The 21,007-nt window shown below is 38.0% G+C and overlaps 1 protein-coding gene across 2 annotated transcripts in view; it reads right to left on the bottom strand.

Annotated features, from left to right (window-relative positions):
- The window catches only part of ipo11 (importin 11), a 114,910-nt gene that overhangs the window by 91,738 nt on the left and 2,165 nt on the right, over positions 1-21,007 (bottom strand). For both annotated transcript variants that reach the window (XM_056376128.1, XM_056376129.1), the window contains exons 2-8: positions 18,990-19,139; positions 16,779-16,879; positions 13,330-13,402; positions 10,352-10,555; positions 4,516-4,648; positions 4,115-4,173; positions 220-268 (exon numbers count right to left, since the gene is read on the bottom strand). In XM_056376128.1, coding sequence (XP_056232103.1) covers positions 220-268; positions 4,115-4,173; positions 4,516-4,648; positions 10,352-10,555; positions 13,330-13,402; positions 16,779-16,879; positions 18,990-19,127 — 757 coding nt within the window. In that variant the 5' untranslated portion in view covers positions 19,128-19,139. The remainder of the gene's footprint in view (positions 1-219; positions 269-4,114; positions 4,174-4,515; positions 4,649-10,351; positions 10,556-13,329; positions 13,403-16,778; positions 16,880-18,989; positions 19,140-21,007) is intronic.

Raw genomic sequence — 21,007 nt, 5'->3', positions numbered from 1 at the left:
AAAAACAGAACCCCTTAGATTAACTGAGGCTGAACTTTTAATTTGACACCTACATTATGCTATGCTATTATGAGACCTAAACTTAAAGTATCATAAAGTAGCTTAAGATTTTTAAGTAGGTGCCTTCTGCATGCATTAGATCAAGCATCGGTGACCAAGTTTGTTTACTAAAGGGAGATGCCATGGATCAGAGATTTAGAGAAAGAGACAAGTACTCACAGCATTCCAAGAACTGTTTTAGCCTTTCAAACACTGCATTCAGGAAACCCTGAAAAGGAAGAGATGAAGAGAGGGTGAGATAAAGTTTAATCTCTATGGCATTTCTGCAGATGAATCACTCATGATTGCTTCATCAGTATGGCCCAGAAGCAGATGTATTAACAAGAGAATAGCTTTAGGATATGTGTGTTGTGTACGTGCGTATATGTGTGTGTGTGTGTGTGTGTGTGTGTTTGTGTTTGTGGGCACACTTGCCTCTGTATTCAGGGTTATAAATAAAAGTGCCAGCTACACAGTATGAACTAGAATCAATTTTCTGTAGCCTGGTGTAGCTGTGGCTTAGCATGGGAAATTAGATGATAGATGGAGATGCAATCTGTTTAGTTCTGCATTAATGTTCAGCCATGAGGTCAACAGCAGTGTCATTAATCACACATCCAGCCAACACAGGCCAGCCACCAACTATAGCTCCAAACACAGTTAGTGAAGAAAGAGAAGGTCAAAAGAGGAGGAGGGGGTGGTGGGGGGTGATGGAGAACAGAGTTCGCTCCAGACATTTGTTAAGCTAATGGTGGGAAGTTTAGAAAAAGAGGAAGGGAGGCAAGGTGGATGGAATAAAAGAGGAGAAAAATACCTAAACAGAGCACTCGGGAAATTAGAAACAACTAATGCAAAAGGAAGTGCAAAATAGAAGTTTTCAGCTGAATCATTAATGATGGAAAAAGTTTAACTGACTGTGCTTTTTTATCATTTAGAAGATAGCCACACACAGAGAGCAGAAACATATCTAGAGAAAAAGCGAACCAAGTGATTTTTGTTTCTGATGAATACAATCTATTGAGATGTTTATCCTAACCTCCCTCCTTTAGTGTTTGCTTGACAATTTAGCAAGGAAGATAAACAGTCATTCAACTGCATAATATGATTTAATATTCATCACTGGCAGCCTGGGTGAAAGCTGACAATGTCTTTCACTTTTTGTGTCAGTACTTTCCAAATGACTGTTGTTCTTCCTAATCACTGCTGCCACTGTGCTGATTAGAAAATAAACCACATCTGTCCAGAATGCTTATGTCATCTGTGAAGAAACTCAATATAAACAGTCCCTTGCAGAAGAGTGTGAATGTCATAAACCACTGGCATTGGGCTGTGACACACCAACCAGAGTTTAAAGTTGTTTATCTTCACCATAAAGACCTTCAATGCAAAACCTTCCCTCATTCCAGCAGTGCACATCAAGTGACTACAAAAGCACAATTTGATATTATGCATAGTTAGCAGATATGGCGCAAGTTTATTATCAAGATTCACTGTTAAAGTTCAGGCCTGCTGTGCTATAGGCCGCACAGCATAACTTAGTTAAAAATAGTTACTCTTAAAGTTGGGTTCAGTTTTCTGCAGGGTGCTAAATTACCTCTTCGGTAGGTAACCTGCAGAATATTTTCTAAAGTCCCTGACGGAAATAAAATTAAATCATGTAAAATGATTTAATTCAAATTATTTAATGATTTATTTAGTTTTTTTCAGCATCAACCCCATGACCAAAGGAAGGGTAAAATCAGAGATGACAAGCCCTCAACATTTTGAATACCTAATCGGTAAGTCACATAAATAAAGAGTGACACATCTTTAAACCATCACAGGAAATATTAGAAAAAAGGTTGTTGGTATTTTATCTGTCCAAAACACCTAAACTGAAAAGAAACCTCAAGAAGCAATCAATAACAGTCAAAATTATCCCTGTTTGTCTCACCTCACCTGTTTTTGGGGAACTTTTTAACACTAGTTATGATTACATACAAACTTGTGTCAAATCAATGGAAAGACAGAAAGTAAATTTACTCTAGGCAATGCCAACAGAGGCAGAGATACATCGTGAACTGAAAATCTTTCCGTTTGAACAAAACAAAAAACAAAAACTTGCTTATCCTGAGGCTGTAGGACTCCACTGCACAGAGATGTACAGAGACAACAGGAACAAAAACAAAACAACTCATGTGTAAGTTATAAAATCACTCCGAGATAAGCGAGTAACTGGATGTTGACGCATGATGGCCTGATGTCACTTATTTGTTTTTATACAGCAGCCAGAGACAAGAGAAAGTCACAATCTTGTTTAAAAGATTATACCTCCTGTTTTATACAGTGAAATAAATCAACAAAAAGAAATGCATTTATTATTATTAATTAATTTTAAAATAGTATGAAGTTTACCCATGACCTGACCATTCCGAAAGGAAGTAGGTCACGGTAAGCATATTTCTGTGTTAACTCAGCAACAGCTTAATAATAAAGGAGGATGAAAAATGGTATCGACAAGCAAAGGCTGGAAGTAGTGAGTCTGAGATATTAACAGCATATACATCTAAACATCAAATATTAACTCCAAACCATTACGTCTGCCCACTGAGCTGGAATAACCAGCCACAGCTCAAGGCAAATGACATTTTAATGTGAGTATTTCAACCATTATACAACCTACAGCCTGCAAGCAAAAAGTTGTCTCATTAGTGGAATAATCGACCACAGAATTCTGTCATAAAATGTCCTTGACTTGGAGAGAGAGAAAAAAACACAGCTAAACCAATAAAAGAAAAGAAATAAGAAAAAACACTACAATAGAGAGACAGAGAGAGGGGGAAAAGGAGCACAGCAACTTGCTGAGCAGGCTCATAAGGTTAATGATGTGCTCATTCTATAAATGTCAATAATGAAATAATAAATCAGAACAAGCAATGTTGCCACAATATTTTAAATTTGATATTTTGTTCAACCAAGAAAATAAAACCTGATCAATTTTAAAGTGATATGAAACTGAAAAAAGCATGCCAATTCTATTTTTAGCATTTTTACTTAAATGAGGTAACAAGTGATCACCACACTCTTTCACAGGATGTTAGTTAGGAGTGGGAACCTTTGGGTAGTTCACCATTTGAATTTACCTTGGGGCCATAATTCAAGTCAAACACTGATTTTTGTGCTAATTTTTATCCACACACGTGTTTTTATATTTGTATAACAAAATGTTGTCATTTGTCTCATGGCTGCTTGTTCACAGCACTGAAGTTGTGCAGTTTACATGACTATTTTTAAAGCAAAACTCCTGTATGCTCTTCACATCTGCATATATGTAATTCGACAGTGACTTCAATCAGTCAGTCAATCAATCAATCAATCAATCAATCAATCAATCAATCAAGAGCAGTTAGCTTAACTGCCATTGTTTCATACTTCAGAGTAAATCCATAGCATAGTTGGCAGCATCATGGGACTCCTCACGACACAGTTTTAGGCACAGACTATATGGCCACAAGTGCAATAGTGCTACCCGTTTTCAATACCCAATCCAACCCTGCAGAGTTCTACATTGCAAATTACAAGCATAATCCATTTGTATGTTTCTCTTATTTAAAATAAAAGAATAAACCAATGTCCAAAGTCACTCCAGCTCTTACCAGTAATAACGTTTTACCATTACTCTTTAAAATGTCTCAAGGTATTCTTTCACCAAACCTTAACTAAACGGGAACAAAACAGGAAGTAGTCACGATGCAGCTTGAGTTCAAAGGACTTGGACAGTTTGTACAAATGATTCCATTAACTCTGAGCCATGGGGGAACAAACCCCTACCCAGACATGCATTTAAGATTTTTTATAACCTGAAAGAATTTGACTAAATTGAATTAACAGTTTCATGGATTTGGACTTTCTTCACACTGAGTGCTCATACAGAACTCTTGACTCTTTGAACCGAGACAAGGCTCAAAGCACTTTCAATCATCACAGCCATCCACATTTTGCACGCTGTGATTGGTGTCACAAAACACCAAAAGAAAAATACCAGCTTTTCCAAAATATGAGCACTCCTCTAGCAGCCACAGCAGAAATAACTCACCATCACTTCCATATTCTGTTGTGGCTCTTGAAATCCATGAACAGTCAACTTGCGAAGCACTGAAAAGGGGAGAAAAAACAAAAACAAATCTGTTTACAGGATTGGTGCTAATTTCAAATTGACTATAAAGAGAACTTAATTTAATTAGTGTGTCACAAAGTATCAGCACATATGAATATTTACCAAAGTTCACAACTTGTCCCTCTAATTAAGTTTTTGTTAAAAGGTTGAATCATGTGCTAAAAATGACATTATGCAATATGCAGCCAGTTATTAATAATAACCATGATTTACTTACCATTTTGTATAAATAGATCATTGCACCTCTTTGCATGAGAATGCAGCTGTGCTGTGTGCAGTCTGTATGGGCATGTATGAGTGTGCACTGCAAATGTTGCTACCTTTAAGCGAGAGCAGAGTCCTCTCCAGTGAGCTGAGCGCTGCAGCCTCATCTCTGGCATAGATCTGTTGGAGGAAGCAGTCGGTGTGGTGGCTCCACAGGGAACAGGCAAAGCTGTAAATGCCCGACGCCAGCTGCCAATATACACATAAACAGTACAGTCAATCACACACACACACACACAAATTATTCTGGATCACTGTTCACATTCAGCAACATATATTTGAGGTTGTTCTGGTGAACATATTAAAATGAATTACAAACGCATCTGCAGACCAGATTTAAATGCAAAGTGCACCTATAAAAGCAAAGGCTCCCAGCCAGTTACACTAATGCCGATGCAAATACAAAAGCACACATAATACACGCACATAAAAACAAACACACAGGGAGTAAAAGGGGGACATCCAAGCCACAGGTCTAATTTAGCTCTGAATGAACATCCTATTACAGTCACTGCCATAACATTATCTGGGCCCAAAATAATTACATTTTTTAAATGAAGGAATTCTCCTGTAGAAGCAGAACAAGATCATCAAAAGGTAGACAAAAGAACTCTCAGTCCCATCAACGGTGTCATATAGAGTCTTGGCCCAGTAGCTCAGGAAATATAATAAACCTGCCATGGCACAATAATGAGCTTTGTTTTCATAAAAAGAATAAACAGAACAGAATTGAGAATTGTCTCGGTTACCATTCAAACATGTTGGCTCAATATTCAAGCATTTCAGTGTGATAATGCTTAAGGACAAAAACACTAAGATATTGTGGCGAACAAACATGAAAAATTGAAAGAGAAGTTTCAATGATATCACAAGAAAGAAACTCAACAACTCATCGACAAGCTGTGCCTAACACCAATGTGTCAAGAAAGAACTAGTGGTTATGTTGGTGACGTATGTCTGCTAAAAGAGAAATCCCTGCTTTGACAGCACAGCAAGTGCTTTGATAGATGCTTTATGGAAAACTGCAAAGCTGGCAAGTTTTTCTTTGGAGAGATTTCTCTGAGGCTTGCCACTTTCCATTCCTCAGATTAATCTATCACACGGAACCTAAAAGTGATGAACCAAGTACAGGAAACAATCTCAAATTCTTCTTTTGACTTCCTCCCTCTGGTCAAAAGCAAGCCTGAAAACACACCTACATATGCCTAAAAATGATAGACAGGTTTTCAAAATGCTATAGGACACATTTGTGTGTACAGGACAAGATGATTTATGTGCTGAATGTTTTTCCTACCCCATGAAACAAATGCAAAAAGAACTTTACGAGGTACCTTTAAGTCTGCATAAACTTGAAGTCTGACACAGTAATTTCTGAAGTAGCTGTCACCTCTCTAATGCTTCTTTCACACCACACAGATATTGGCAGTCTGTCACGCTCCCCGACTAAACACAAGTATATATATATCCAAATGGAATAAATACATTACATAACTGTTGAGTGTAATGAAGGTGTCATGAAAAATTACAATCATCATCCATCCAGAGACTATAATTATAGCTCAACCAACACAAGTTTCTTTAAATATCTCTATGACAACTTTGTTCTAGTATTCAAAAAACATGTTTGGGCGTCATTGCAGTACATTAATCTAATTTCACCTATAATCTTTTCTCCTGGAGCACATTAATCAAATAACCTTAGGAGGACTGATTTAGACACTTGAGGAAATGATAGGAGCTGCCAACCAAAAACGGTGCCATGATCACAGTTTTGACAAGACAACTTTTGGTGAACCAACCAACCAACCAACCAAACCTGCTGTTTGCTATCAAGCACAATACAGACAATCGCACAATAGGGTGTGTTTTTCATACAAATGAAAAAGGCTTGATCAACATGGCTGAGGGTGCGGGTTTTCAAAGCTTGATGCAATTTACTGAGCTGGACTACAGTCCTTATCATGACCCCAGGTGGCACAATGCACTGAAAATGATGAAACAGAACAACAAGAATTGAAAGAGTAGCCCTCACCACACACTACTAGAGTCCCGTGACAGTAGATTACATCACCATAGCACCGCAGCTTCATAACAGTGGTCTGACAGCTTCAATGCACTCTCATGATAACGAAGGCCGCGCCAATTAAGTCTCCAATTTCAATTTTTTGTGCTACAGTATATAAGAGGTGGCTGCCAGATAGAGAAAAGCAGTGTTATTCAGCTGGCAGCCAGTGATTGGAGAACCATCTGAATTCCAATTAATGAGTTTGCTGAATTGTTGCTGAATCATTCAAGAGCGAATTCTGATGCATCGAAGAATCAATTATTATTTCCCACTCATGCGGTGTGTGTTTTTTTTCTGTGTTTGAAAAGCTCCATAGTTGCAAGACCTGTGTATATCTGTGTGTATGCATCATGTGGCCGCTCCCTTTCACAGATGCAGAAAGAGACAACAGAGAGGCAAATTTCAATAAAAGCAAATAATTTCCTCCATCTTCACGCTGGGGGGGGGGGGGGGGGGGGGTCGCAAACCAAAGCCATCCAAGTGCAGTTCATTTCATTTGACAGTCCGTTTATGAATACCCTTGCTGTCAGATATTGCGCCTCTATTGCTATTCAGAAACACAAAGCCAGACACTGGTTATCACCTGCCACATTCCTCTCTCAACTTATTGCATGTTTGAAAGTCACAAAAAGCTAACAAAACAATGCAGCATCTTTACAGCTTCTCCATCCTTCCCAGTTCTACGCTTTTCACACCAATGACTCAAAGTTCTTTAATTTAAGCTAAAATGTTCTTGTATATACTATAAACAAAACTGTGGTTACTCTGAACAGTCGCAGCACCAATAAAACTTTTATATTTTCAGAAAGAGCGACCTCCATTAGATGAAGCATCACCTTTTTAGAATAAACACTGTAGAATATATTATTCCAGAACATACAAGCCATGTACTAGGTGGGTAAAGAGAACAAAAGAGAAAACAACTGGGCAGCCTGGGTCAATGATTCATAAATACAACTGCTGTGTTATGAGAGTAATGTACTATTCTAAGTGGCAAGAATAAAATATCTATGAAAAGGCACAAACACATTTCTTTTTTGCAGATTTTATGGGTGTGTATTTGTGTCAGTCTGTGGAAGCATTTATATTAATACTGTTGGCTGAGAAAATGTATTCTATTGTTGTGTCTATCTCTTAGAGTGGTTTCAAATGTATTCTGATGCTGTTAAATTCAACAAAGTAACAAAAATGTGGGTGTTTGAGCATTACAGTGTACTTGCCTAACACGTGAACTACTGGCCTCGGGGGGACACCAGATATACAGCATGTACACTGGATGAATGACAGCGGCTGATATCAACCGGGCTGTTGCGATGCAGCTCAACACACCTGCATTCAGATCTGTTTTGATATGGATGTCCGTGAGTTACATCCGGTTTGATATCTCCTTTTCCATACTGCTGCTAAGGGCAATATCATTCACAGCTCAACTGTGAGACTAAGACTGCACAATGATCCTTTTTGTGGCAGTAAGAGTCTGTCCCTTAATAATATCATTTTCAGTTTAACAACTGCATTATGAGACACTGCTATTCAGACACGTCCTATTCAGCATGTATTTTTCAATCGTTATTTGATCCTTGCTTACATTCAGTCTACACTTTACCAAAAGTATACTGTTGTGACTTTCTGAAAATGTGTGGTGTGAATATTTTTTCTTTAATATTTCCATTCTTACAGATAAAAGGGTAGCAGGCACTGAGCCTCTCTCCGTCATCCAGTTCTCTCCTCACTTCTCCATTTCTTTCTAAAAGTCAGTGCTTTTACTAATTCACATTCTAAAAACTGGAAGGCAGAAATCACTTCCAAAAACTGTCCAAATCCCATCCTCCCTCTCCTTGAATACAGCCTCGACTTTATCTTTATACCATTTTCTTCATTACTCCATAACTTCCTCTTATGTGATCCCTCCTCCTGTCACCAGCAGCTCTTAGTTACTTCAATCACTTCTTCTGGTACACACCCACAGTGTGCCTCTTTATCACTCCCCTCTTTCCCTTTTTCCTCCACTATCTGTATGCATCTGGTGAATTTGAAGAGTCTGCAGCCCAAGCCTCAGCAAGTGTACCAGGAAAACAAAGAGCTGGTTAATGTGCTGTGCTGTCAGTGCATCATCTGCCATCATGCAGTCAACACACTCTACCAATTGTTTTAGCCGGGACGAGGGACTAGAGAGAAGTGCAAACACTCATCGTGTACGAAGACATGCTCAAACACCCACCCACTCACTCACTCACACAACACTACTTATGCACACATTATGTCCATACTAAATAAAGTAAAAAAAAAAAAAAAAAAACTGTGTAAACATAGTAGGTAAAAGAGTGAGCTTAGAAATAAAGAGACACTTAGCTGTCCAATGCAGACACTGTGAAATGTGAATTTTGTTTGAATACATTTCTATGAACAAATGGCAAAGGTAGCATCCAGGAAACCAGTGACTGATCACTTTGCTCTTTCAAAAACACAAATCAGTGCAACCCACTAAAATACAACGGTTTTTCTTTGGTTGGAAAATCTCAGTTCTCTCAGGTAATGAAAACAACGGTAGGTCATGTGAGGTCATAATGAGTTTCTTTCTGCTACTGTGCAGCCCATAATTGAACAATTAGGTGTGGTATTTGGGATTTGTGAGGAGAGCCTTACCACAAGAGATGGTATTCAGCGATGCTGTGGTGTATACAAATAACCAACATGAAAAAGACAACAGCTAGCTACAGAGTTACTACTGCTAATGAGTTCATTTAAGGTTCAAAATCAATGAAGAAGTCCTATAGAATTCACATTACAAAACACTCGAGCATGCCATTGGTACTGAAATTAACATTGTCCTTTGTGTTGTCACCTCTTCACATTGTATGGTGTGCACACGCGCTGGCCACTGAGCCAGCTCTGATGTGACAGGGGAGAGAGAACACTGCATACGCCATTTAGCATCAAAGTCATCATTGCATCATTTAAAAATTGCACGGTTTAACGGGGCTTGGTGTGTCTTTGTTCCTCGTATTGCCCGAGGGCACATATTTTGGCATAGAGGATGCCTCTGCACGACATCCAACTATTTGGTCTCAGTCACTGTCTGTGATGTCCACTGGTCTGTCTCTGTCACTCTCGTTCTCCCTCTGTTGGTCTGTTTGATCATCTTAGTCCTTTAAACCCCTTCTCTTCAGGACTGTCTTTCCACTCAAGTCTTATGTTTTTTAAAACCACAGATGGCAAAAAAAAGAGCATTTGTTCTGAGTCACTGCCTCTTTGAAAGAAACATTAACTCACACAAAACAGCCTTCCCTCTAACACAATCTCTATTACACACACAACCAGAAACACAGAAAAATCTATCCCCAAACATGCCAATCATGCTTGAGTCATGCATGAAAAGATATACATGCATGCACAGAGAATCTGGCTGCTATAAATCTTGTATTTGACATGTCTCTTACAGTAGCTGAACAGCATCCCCTACAGGCCAAATGCGCAACCCTCGAGATAATATTACTATTCATCTATTCATATTCCAAAGGTTTTGTAGGAAAAAGAGACACAAAAAGGAACATGACAAAGTCAGGGGGCTGAACACGAGAAGAGAAAAAAGAAGGCAAACTGCAAAAGGCGCAAAGTTCAGGAGGCAGAGTTACAGTTTTTTCTTTACTTGTTGACCCACAGTCACCTTGTATTTAGGTTTGCACAGCTACTGCATTAAATGCAGAGGACAAACAGACAGAGAGGGATGCTGACTGACAAGCAATAAGATAAAAAAAAAAAATCAGGTTGTATAGATGTTAACATGAGTGCAAAATAACTCACAAAAACTAAAACCGTCAACTTACATCCTGGAAAAGCCGCCTGTCTTGCGCCAGACGTTTGGATGCGAGAGTTTTGGTGACATGATAGAAGGTAAGCAGCGCTCTGTGCTGCTGCAGGCCATCCTGACCCTTCACGGACTCGAGCAGAATGGGGATGAGCTCTGGCCATTGCCTGGGGCAGTCCAGACGGGCTACCTTGGCTATAAGTACTGCGATCTGTGTCGCTATCTGTTGGGGGAAAAAAAACGTAAACACAGCAGAAGGTGGTTATAACGGAAGCAAACTTGACGAGTATTTTACTACATTTAGAACTTTCTGAGTCACTTAAGACATTTAATTTGAATGTATCATTTAAATTGAGCTGTTTAACAAAATAAACACAACATATGAAAGTATCATACACAATCCAGGGTGAATAGTATTTCTCTCCCCTGTTACAGATGGAATCAGTCACATAGATTAAGTTACTTTCGGAAACAGAGTGCTTAAACAGGTTTGCTACAAGCTCATGGCTTTTACTATTGGCACTATAGTGACCTTGACACAGCTTCACTTGTCATAATATTTCTTGACACAACATTAAGTGCACTTGCTAAGCCATTAAGATTCAAGTCTGCCCATTTCTCTGACAATGACTAGGGGCAAGACACTTAATCATTTAAGATAAATGGGGAGGTCAAGTGTCTAGACTGAAAAGGACGCTTTATATCTCAGCAGGTAGTGGACATTGTATTATGATTTAAGCATCTGTCACTTCTTGAGCACCACTTTTAACAGCTGTGTTCTTTTCAATCATAAGCACATGCAGAGATTAATTTGACAAAATACTTAGCTTTTTACAGTCCATACAAAAAATACAGTATTAGCATAGACATCCAGTTGAATCCACAGATTAAGTTTATTTATATCCACATCAATTAATATCAATAAGAGTAGACATACAGTTTATAGCACTAGAAATCACACAGTTCCCAAACTAAAACAGTTAATTTATAAATGATAAGAACACGGTTTGTTGTAGAAAAATAGTATAAAGTATACTTTATGACATGTTTCATCCGACCTAATATCCGTTATGGCATTTTCTCACTTAATTCCCAAATCCATTAATCAAGCCCATTTTTAAATGTGTATGATAAAGATTAAAGCAGCGATGGCACCTTGTTCACTTTTATCTCTTTTGATCCCATTATCATTTCACTTCTACCCACAATTAGTTAGAAACAAAAGAATGAGAATTTATTGCACTTTTTACAGAATGCATGCTTTGATAAATATATTTATGTGTGTGCTCAACACCTATAATACTCTAGTAATAAAAATCAATGAGCATGCAAATTTAATTTTCAAGTATCAATAAGTCATTATGTTTTCTAAGAAAGCAAGGTGAGTTCACAAAATTTGTTTGGATAAAGCAACTTCTAAATGTCAGCTGTCCACACACTGCAACGAACATGCACGAACACGCCATACTCCCTTCTGGAGCTGTGATTCGACAAGGAGAGGTTCTGACATGAGAGACATATGGAGTTTAACTGGCATTCACTGCTTGCCATATGGAACCTATCAGTCATCATGTTGCTGGGCTGCACCTCAGGGACATACAAGCTGTATAAAACCAGGATGGATGGCCACTATTCAGGCCCACCTTCCATGTCCTCTCAGACAGATGAATTATACTCCACTTCATTCTTTGATTATTTTGTTTAATGCAGCATTCTACTGGACATTATATTGGCTTATCAAGAAACTTCTTAACCTTCGTTTTGATAAAAAACCCCATATGCACTATCAGTGCTTTTAAACATCCTTTCAAATCTTTATTTTAGTGTTACATGTCTTTACATTTATTGTTGAAGATTTCTTTTTGCATTTTAAGAAACAATTTGACCTCTGGCAAATTATATAATTTTTATAGAGCATATTACCTGTCGGTCAAAATAGTTTACCTACATATTATATTGAACACTGTCCAATCACCAAGTCCTAATTAAAACATCAACAAAGTTGATGGCTGCTTCACTGATTCAGTGTGTGTCATTTATTTCAGTCTGGCAATAATCAATCACAGTAGAGGTGTGAAAATATAAAAGTACCATGAGAAATTTACAATTGCTGATCCAGTGCTTGTGTCAGTACCCTGGCACACAAGGCGAGTGGGACTGTAAAACAGGATGTTGTGTGATGCCACTAAATGTATTTCAGCATGAAGACTGAAAACACTCATCATTACATAAACAGACAACTATCCTACACATGATGGGGATTCTGAATGCAATATATAATGCAGCCCCCTTAACACCAGCGTTGGGTGCCAAGATTTTATAATCTCCTTTTCTATGGGAACAGTGTGTTTGCAGAGCATTTATTACTATTTTCTTCCTCTGGGACTAATGGGAGTGCAGTGACTTTGTCTGCATTATTGCTTTTTAATTTCCTTAAGATAAGAATAAAATCTGCCATTTAACCTCCCCTTCTATCTGTGATCAGATTCATTTGTTTGGATAGGAACAGCTTGTCTGATCTAACTCATTTTTTATATGAGAAAAACCATAACAGTTTTTGTGTCGACACGTGGTTGAAATACCAGTGAAGTGTGCAAATCGCTCCAAATGTATTTCATACCACCTGCCTTCACACCACTTCCTTAATGAGAACAACTGGGTGTCCAAGGTTCACCCCACCCCTCTCACTTCATTCCTTGACTGCACAAAGAGGCAGTGTAGGAAACAAAATCTGGTTACAGTCTTTCCAATGATTACAGTACTATACATCAGAAAAAAGTTAACATGTGAAATGGATTAAAACATGCAACAAAGTGTTAAAGTGTTTTTTTTTTTGTCAATTTCCTTGTACATCATATGGATTTATACAAAGTAGTTTAATCAAAATCCAATGTACTCTAACCCAAATCAGTGAGTTTCATTCTACCAGTATCTGATGCATTAACAGATTTTTCTTTCTTTAATATTTCATAGCACATCACATTTTTTGCTACCAACCTGATTGACAGGCTCATTGAAGTTTGTGATGAGACCAGCACGCAATGACGTCTTCTCTTCTTCTGATAATGCACTGTAAACAAACCAACCAAAAAGATGTTCAGAGGAAGTAAGGACTGGGGTAGAGAGGAAAGAGCAAAGTAGAGAGAGCCAAGCTTTGAACTTAATACAAAATAGACACACAAAAAAAAAAAAAAAACATAGAACAGTAAGTGTAGTTAAATGGATAATGCCTCTCAGTAACCACATTTACCCAAATTGAGAAAAGTAAAAAAGCCACCTTTTAAAGCCAGGACCTTCTTGCTGAGGGCGACAGTGCTTGTCACAATATGTCAGCAAGGTGCCAGCTGCACCGGCATTGTAGAATGCAGCTCACATCCTAAGTGACTCCTTACACTTTAATTTTAAATTCTAGACATGCAAAGCACAAACTTTAATATCGTGAAGATATGAATATGACATCAATCTGCCAAGTTGTTATGGGATCAATTAAATCCCTGTGTAACACTCTATAGTACAGGACATGCCAGCTGCCTGATTTAATCAGTAAGCTTTGAATAAACCCCCCGCTCCTCTCCAACTCACATCTTGCAGCCTGCAAAATGAGTTTTCGCAAACAGAGTCGGGGGTGTGTGTAAAATAGTGACAGTGTGAAGAGGCACATAAATACAATGTTTCACAAGATGTATAAGTAATATCGTTTATTTCAACTGCTGCTGAAGCCCGACATGGGTGAGTGTTTGATGTGAAGAAGAGGGAGGAATGAATCATGCTGTAACCTTGGGCAGGGAGAGAAGAGATATGGGTAGAAAACAAATTACCAAGAGGGAGAGTGTGAATTAGTGAAACAAGATTTACTACGCACAAATATTTCAGGAATGTCAGAGTAAGGCAAGCTTTAAAGAAATATTGGGTTGAAGATTAAAAGATATATTAACATCAAGGAAATGTGTGCTTGAATCTTGGTTTGCTGTTGAATCTATCAGCTTGTCAGTTATCTGTAAGACAATTCGAATTGCACTCGCTTGTGTGAAAGGTGCTATAACAACATACATTTTATTGGCTGACTAATACTGTTGTTTATACATGGATTATAATTAACATAAATTCCAATCTCATAATTACAACATTATGGAGAAATGGCAGGCCTGGGCACAGCCCTGGAGATCATTAATAAATAGGAATGAGAGGGGGCTTTTCAAGTTATAAAAAAGCAGATGACCTTTTTTCACAGCAGAAACAGTACAGGTAGAACTAATAACATTAATGATGGCCCCAGTAACATTTAAGCGACCCAGGAAGCCCTGCCAGTGGTATGCCAGTATATAGTCATTTTTATTTTTTAATCTATTAGTTAGGCTACATGTTCTTTTTCAGCTATGCAGTATGAAAAAGGTCTATTTAGCCAGTATCACCTCCCTGTTTTACAATTAAAAGCCCTTTAATAACAGTATGACCAAAGTGAAAGCCTTGCAGTGTGACTCTTGCTCACTGAGGGACTGATGCAAAAAACCTTTCACTATCCAGTATCAAATAAATGACCAATGTACCTGCATAAGGAATGTGTTAAAGTCCAATTTAAAGTCCAACTTTAAGTCTAAAGTCCAAGCTCAAATCTAACTGAAGTCACATGTACTCTCACTACTCATTACTTTTCCTTTCTAGAGTCAAAAACAAATATTAATGGTAACTTAAATATTAGGAGGAAGAAAAAACATCTTTGGGGAAATATCAGCCGTCATCTCAGCCATGTCACTGTCTGTGTTTAACTGACAGTAGCTGGCAGACTGCCAGTGTTGGTCTGACACACGTTGGAAATGAGAAAGTAAACAAACTTGCACTTTATGACATGGGCAGACAGTGTGTGGTTAGTGGTATTGAAGAGTAAGGACATTAGTGACATTAGCAGCTACCTCTACATGCTGTTTAATGTGCTCCTGCAGAGCAGCTAATTAGCTACCTAACCTGCATTAGCAATCCACTTTTCTTCAGAGAATGTTTGTTTGGTCACTCCTTCAACAAGCTAAGATGCAGGACAAGATGTATGTTCATGTTTGTAGATGAGAAGGAAACTTTAGCAGGAAAGGTAATGTGGGTTGTTGTTGTTGTTGTTGTTGTTGTTGTTGTTGTCTGCAGCTCTTGTATTCATTAATTTTAATTTCAGTTGACCAGTTACTCACAAAATGAGTATCCAAATGGACCTAAGAATTCAACATGCATTTCTCACGATGCATGATGTAATGAACAATATTTTAGCCTGTTAGATTTGTTGTTTTTGTATGGTTAAAGCAAAAATAAATAAATAAATAAATAAAACTAATTTAGCTGCAAGCAGAGCTGGAGTAATTCATCAATTAATCAATTAGTTAGTCGTCAGAAAAATAATTGCAAACTACTATTTTGATAATTGAATAATCATTGGACATTTTTCAAGCAAAACGCCAAAAATTTGCTCTTTTCAGTCCCTCAAGAATTTAGATCACAGTGCAATTATCATACTCAACAGAGTATCTTCAGGTTCTAGACTGTTGGTCAGACAATACAAGACATTTGAAGCCCTCACCTTGGACTCGGACTGCGGCCGTAATTGCAATGCATTACTCTAAATTACAGTAATTAGAGAATAAAAATGCTATGTAATGTAGCCTACGCTATGTACAGTGACACCACATTCATTGTGCTGTCCCACACAGTATCCAACTCCTCGATTAATGGCAACGGTCCAAAGGTAATCACATATATAACTAACGAGCAAAACCCCTTGCACAGCACTCTAGCAAATGAAAGTTTACTAAACTACTGACAAGAGTAAAACAATTTCGGTAAGAGGAGAAAACTTTAGAAAGAAAGAAAATTGCAATAATCTATTGAAGAAATCAAAGAATGGCCACAGAGTGCTGAGGCAGAACTGATTATCTACAGCCAGCCACTGTCCTGCAAATTTAAGAGCAAATGTTCAGTTCAAATCTAACAAAAGCCAGTTAGTCAGGTACCCAAAGACAGGCTGTAGGCTTTGAATACTAAAGTCGATCAGTCACCACACAAAAGAGACACAAAACAATAAACTTAGTATAAAATCAGAGCACAATGATATGAATAATCAGGATGGAAAGTAAAAAAGAGAAACAAGAAAGCTGTGAAGAGTGATGGAGGCAGAACTGCAGACGTAAGCTATAACTGGTAAAAGACAAATGAACACAATGAGGAGTAGACAAAACAGAAAAATGCAACTACAAATCTGTTACAAAAAAGATCTATAGAGAATGACAAAGCCTCAAGAACAGGCCGAGAGATTATGGCTGATGAATAGAGACAGAATAAGAGTGAATGAGAAAATAAATGAAGGAATAGAGATGAGTAGGAGAAGAGACGAAGAAAAAGCCCAAGATGGAAAAGTGAGAGAAAAGGCTGACAGAAATAGGGAACAAGAGAGACAAGAAGGTACTTACTGAGGCGCTACTCTCCTCCAGTATCTGTCAATGCCATTTTTGAAGTACAGCACAGCCAGCCACCTGACATTCACATCCAGCATGTGGTTATTGAAGATATTCTGTGGAAAAATATATAAATATACGCTTAGCACTGTTAACATTGTTTTGTTATCTCAAATGGCTAATACCAGGCAATTGATGGATTGAGTTAAATGAGGCGTGACAGCTCAGACTACAGAGAAAAACAGTAACTCTAACCAAACTGAAGAGTAATGACATATATGTGATGATATCAAACCACACTTGCCGCTGCTCCATTAAAATACAGGACAGGCTGATATTTAATTGGTAGACACTAATGTAGTTTAATTTCCTATAAGTGCTTAATTTTCTGATGTGCAAAATGTGGCCATAACCTGAGAAAAATCTGTCTGATTAGTGTCACAGTGTTCTCAAAGTCATTCTCCTACTCACTGCAGAGGCAGGAGTTCCATAAAGAGCAGCACAGTAATATCAGAGATTGGAATCTTGGCTCTCATATTCTCAGGTTTAGGGGCTGTGGGAACAAACGTGAGTTAAATGAAAAAGGACTCTAAGTTTTATTTTTGCTTTATTGCAGACACAAGACATCCCCTCTGTTGTATCAAGGGAATAAAATGCCATTAGCAGAGCTGCAGAGTGTAACTATTCACTTGATTATGCAAGTAAAAAATCTGTCCGCTGTCACTAAACTTTTATTAGATGCATCAGTGCAACTGGAATTCAGCTGGCCAGGCTGAAATTTAATGTACTGATGCTGTCCCTCCTGTACCATCCTCAGTAGTGAGGTGCAGATATAATTCTCCTAAACTAAATGAGAGAGGGCACAAAGCACACCTTGCTTTAGTTGTTTTGAACCATAGCATCACTGGCAACTAACAATTTTCTAAGTGGCTTTATGGAAGTTTATAGGGAGATAATGATATCCTCGGGAAACGTAACACTCTGAATCTAAAAATATATGTATTATGTCTGTGTTCAGATTTGACCGAGTTATGACTTTGAGAGAAGGTACAATTTTTTCTTTGACACAAGTTGCAAACTACTGACTGTGTTGATAAGTGAGCCAAACTCTAATAACTAACTTACACTGTAACTCTTTGTAAAGAGTTACAGGAGCAGTAAAATTCAGTTATTATGTTTCTCTATGTTAAAAAACACACACACACACACACACACACACACACACACACACACACACACACACACACACACACACACACACACACACACACACACACACACACACACACACACACACACACACACACACACACACACATCCCCTTATACTACACATTTTAAATAGCTGATAATGTGTATAAATAACATGCCGGATTTCAGACCAATTAAATGCTACAATTAGTTTGATTCAATCTCAGATGGGTGGATTGGATACTTCAAAATGTGTTTTTTATGATTTATTTTGACTTAAACAGAACATTGTTTTCTCTCTTTTCCACAATGTATTTGTGACAAAAATATAGAAAATAATACATTTTCCTGTGAATAGGTCTTTGTGCTTAGCTGGGCAGAACACATCCTGAGCCAATTTCACTACTGAATGCAGAGATGATACTGAAATCCTATCACTCAATCTTATCACTTAAGCTCGAGTGAGACAGTAAACAAACATATTTCCTAAAATGTCTGAGTATTCATTTATGGATCAACATAGGATTTGTGGGTACACTAAGCTCTGTTGAATTATTTTACTGTTCGTCGGACTTTTCAACTACACTTGGTCTTACACGTTGAAAAAGATCTGTGTACTCCTTTAACACAAATCAATCCCCAGCTGGCTGCCCTACACTGCCCTCTTTCTTCCTCTTTCCTTACTGCTCATAATCTTGTGAATTGTTGCTGTGATTATAGTCATTGTGTAAAACTTCAAGGATGAATCGTAACACATGAACAGAATATATAACCAATCTGCTATTGATATGCAAAATATTCACATCCTATTAATAATTAATCTAAAAGGAAACACCCCCCTATTACCGTTTGAATTAAGTTACATAAAGACTCAGAACTTTCTTAAAAACTTAACGTGCATTAGAAATGAACACAAACCTGAAAACACCCTGCTTTCTTCAAAATACACTACATTCATTAACATCTCCATTTATTAGAGATTTAATAGTTTTCACTAGAGCAGATTTATTCCAGTTATGTGATATCATCTCTCACCAGAAGAACTGAGTAGAAGCCTGGCTGCGTCTCCCACTGTCGGAGCTGCTCCTCCGCAGGCTTCAGCACAGATGTGTCCTGACTGGTAGCTTGGGTTAAGGCCTGCAGCACCACTGAACTGGCACTGTCCATATCCATAGCTGGATATATCTGCAGGGGAATATGAGAGAGGAATGGGTAGGGGAAGAAGCAGACAAAATTAGAATTTCATTGCTCTTGTTGTGAAAAGTTCTGGTTGAGCGAAAAAAGAAAAATAACTTTTATAATACTTTCACCATAGGGAAAAACAGCATAATAAGACATCAACTCAAAGATGAGGGAGTCAAATTACATCTTCAAAAAATGTCAGAACAAGGAATCTTCTTTTTTTGTTTTGGCTGGTTTTATCCCTTTCGCCCCCATTTTATTATAGATCAAGCGGCACTGAAATCACTGTCAACCATCCTGAGAAAGAAACAAATCTTTCTGAATAAAGAAAACCACACCTGATAGAAACACTGCAAGTCATCTCTACCACACAAAGAGCTGTTCTATGTCCCAGATAGTATTCAAGCACCCCAGCTTCACAGGTCCAAAGGTGTTTTTCAGTTTCAAAGGCAGTACCTGAGTCAGTACATCAGTCGCCTATGTGCCTAGAAAAAAAAGAAAAAAAATCTCGAATGGAATAATAAAAAAAAAAAACACTGCCTTACCTACTTTGGCATCACAAATCTTTCCTTATGAGGTCATATTTCAACATTTCCTGAGGTGTGTCAATAATAGAATAACAGATAAGAGAAAAACAAAAAGGTTGTTTACCCCCACCTCCCTCACTACAAAACATAGTCAGTTCCTATTCTTCAGCTAGAAGAGTTTCCCAATAGTGTCAGATAATATCTCTGACAAGGAAGAGATGAAAAACTTTGCACTACCAAACGTTATTTAATTATTTGTCTTTCAACTGATCACATGTCAAGAAATTGCAGTCAGGAACTTTTAGAGGCAGTTCATTCCAGATAGAAAAGCACAAACCGGTCAGACAATTAATTCTCCGAAGCAACTGACTGACAGGATAAACTGCCATCTGTGGGACAAGCAGTAGTAGTGTGGTAGAAGTGGGCCATTGTTAGTAAGTCAAGAAAAATGGGGGGAAAAATATTGAACAAGGCTGCCACCTACAGCCCAGAAACAAATATTCAGCATCATCATCCATTGTGTGCTTCTGTAATTGCATTACAGCCATATCCACACAAGAACACAGTAGCAGTGCTTTGGACACAGCCATTGTCACATAACAGATGCTGATTCTTTTAATATACAATACATGAATTATTAAACCAGTAACAAATCTATTAGGACTCTGTTGAGGGTTTTTGCTGTACTTTTAATGAGATTAAAGACGGGGATTAATGTCTCTGGTGGCTGTCACACAACTCTTGGAAGCCTCCACAGGGATCATTCTCCATGTAAAACGACAGAGATATATAAAAAATAAAACAAAAAATTGACCTACAAAATGTAATATTCCGCATATTCTGTTTTCATACATCTCTATATGCGTTTACTCCAGTTTTGAGAAACCCAAATATGCTTGATGGTGTACTTAGATAGCAGCCAAGATATTGTGACATGTAAAGACTTACTCCAGGTTTCTGAACTGTCTCTGCCACATGTGCAGATGGAGGGTTGGGGGGTTGGTGGATGGCAGTACCATCTTCTGGTATAGTGACCCGAGACTGTGTAGGTGGTGTCAGTCTCGTTTTCAGAAGCGTTACTACTACAACTACTGAGTTACGTCAGTTGGTACAGAAATGACAAAGAGAGGTTGGATGTGGAGGAGTCAAAGACATACTTGTAATGACACATGATCAGAAACCTGGAAAATATTATAATTATGAGGATATAAATAACCAGGTATCTTAATGTTCCATGTAAACGTCATACTTCAAATTGATCAAAAGCAGGATAAGACTCTTAATTCACACACTAGTATGCATGTAACCATGGTGATTATAAACTTTCAAGTATGCCTTGGGCTG

This window comes from Seriola aureovittata, chromosome 5 (assembly GCF_021018895.1).
Source record: "Seriola aureovittata isolate HTS-2021-v1 ecotype China chromosome 5, ASM2101889v1, whole genome shotgun sequence".
Classification (NCBI taxonomy): Eukaryota; Metazoa; Chordata; class Actinopteri; order Carangiformes; family Carangidae; genus Seriola; species Seriola aureovittata.
This window is presented reverse-complemented; position numbering and strand designations above follow the sequence as displayed.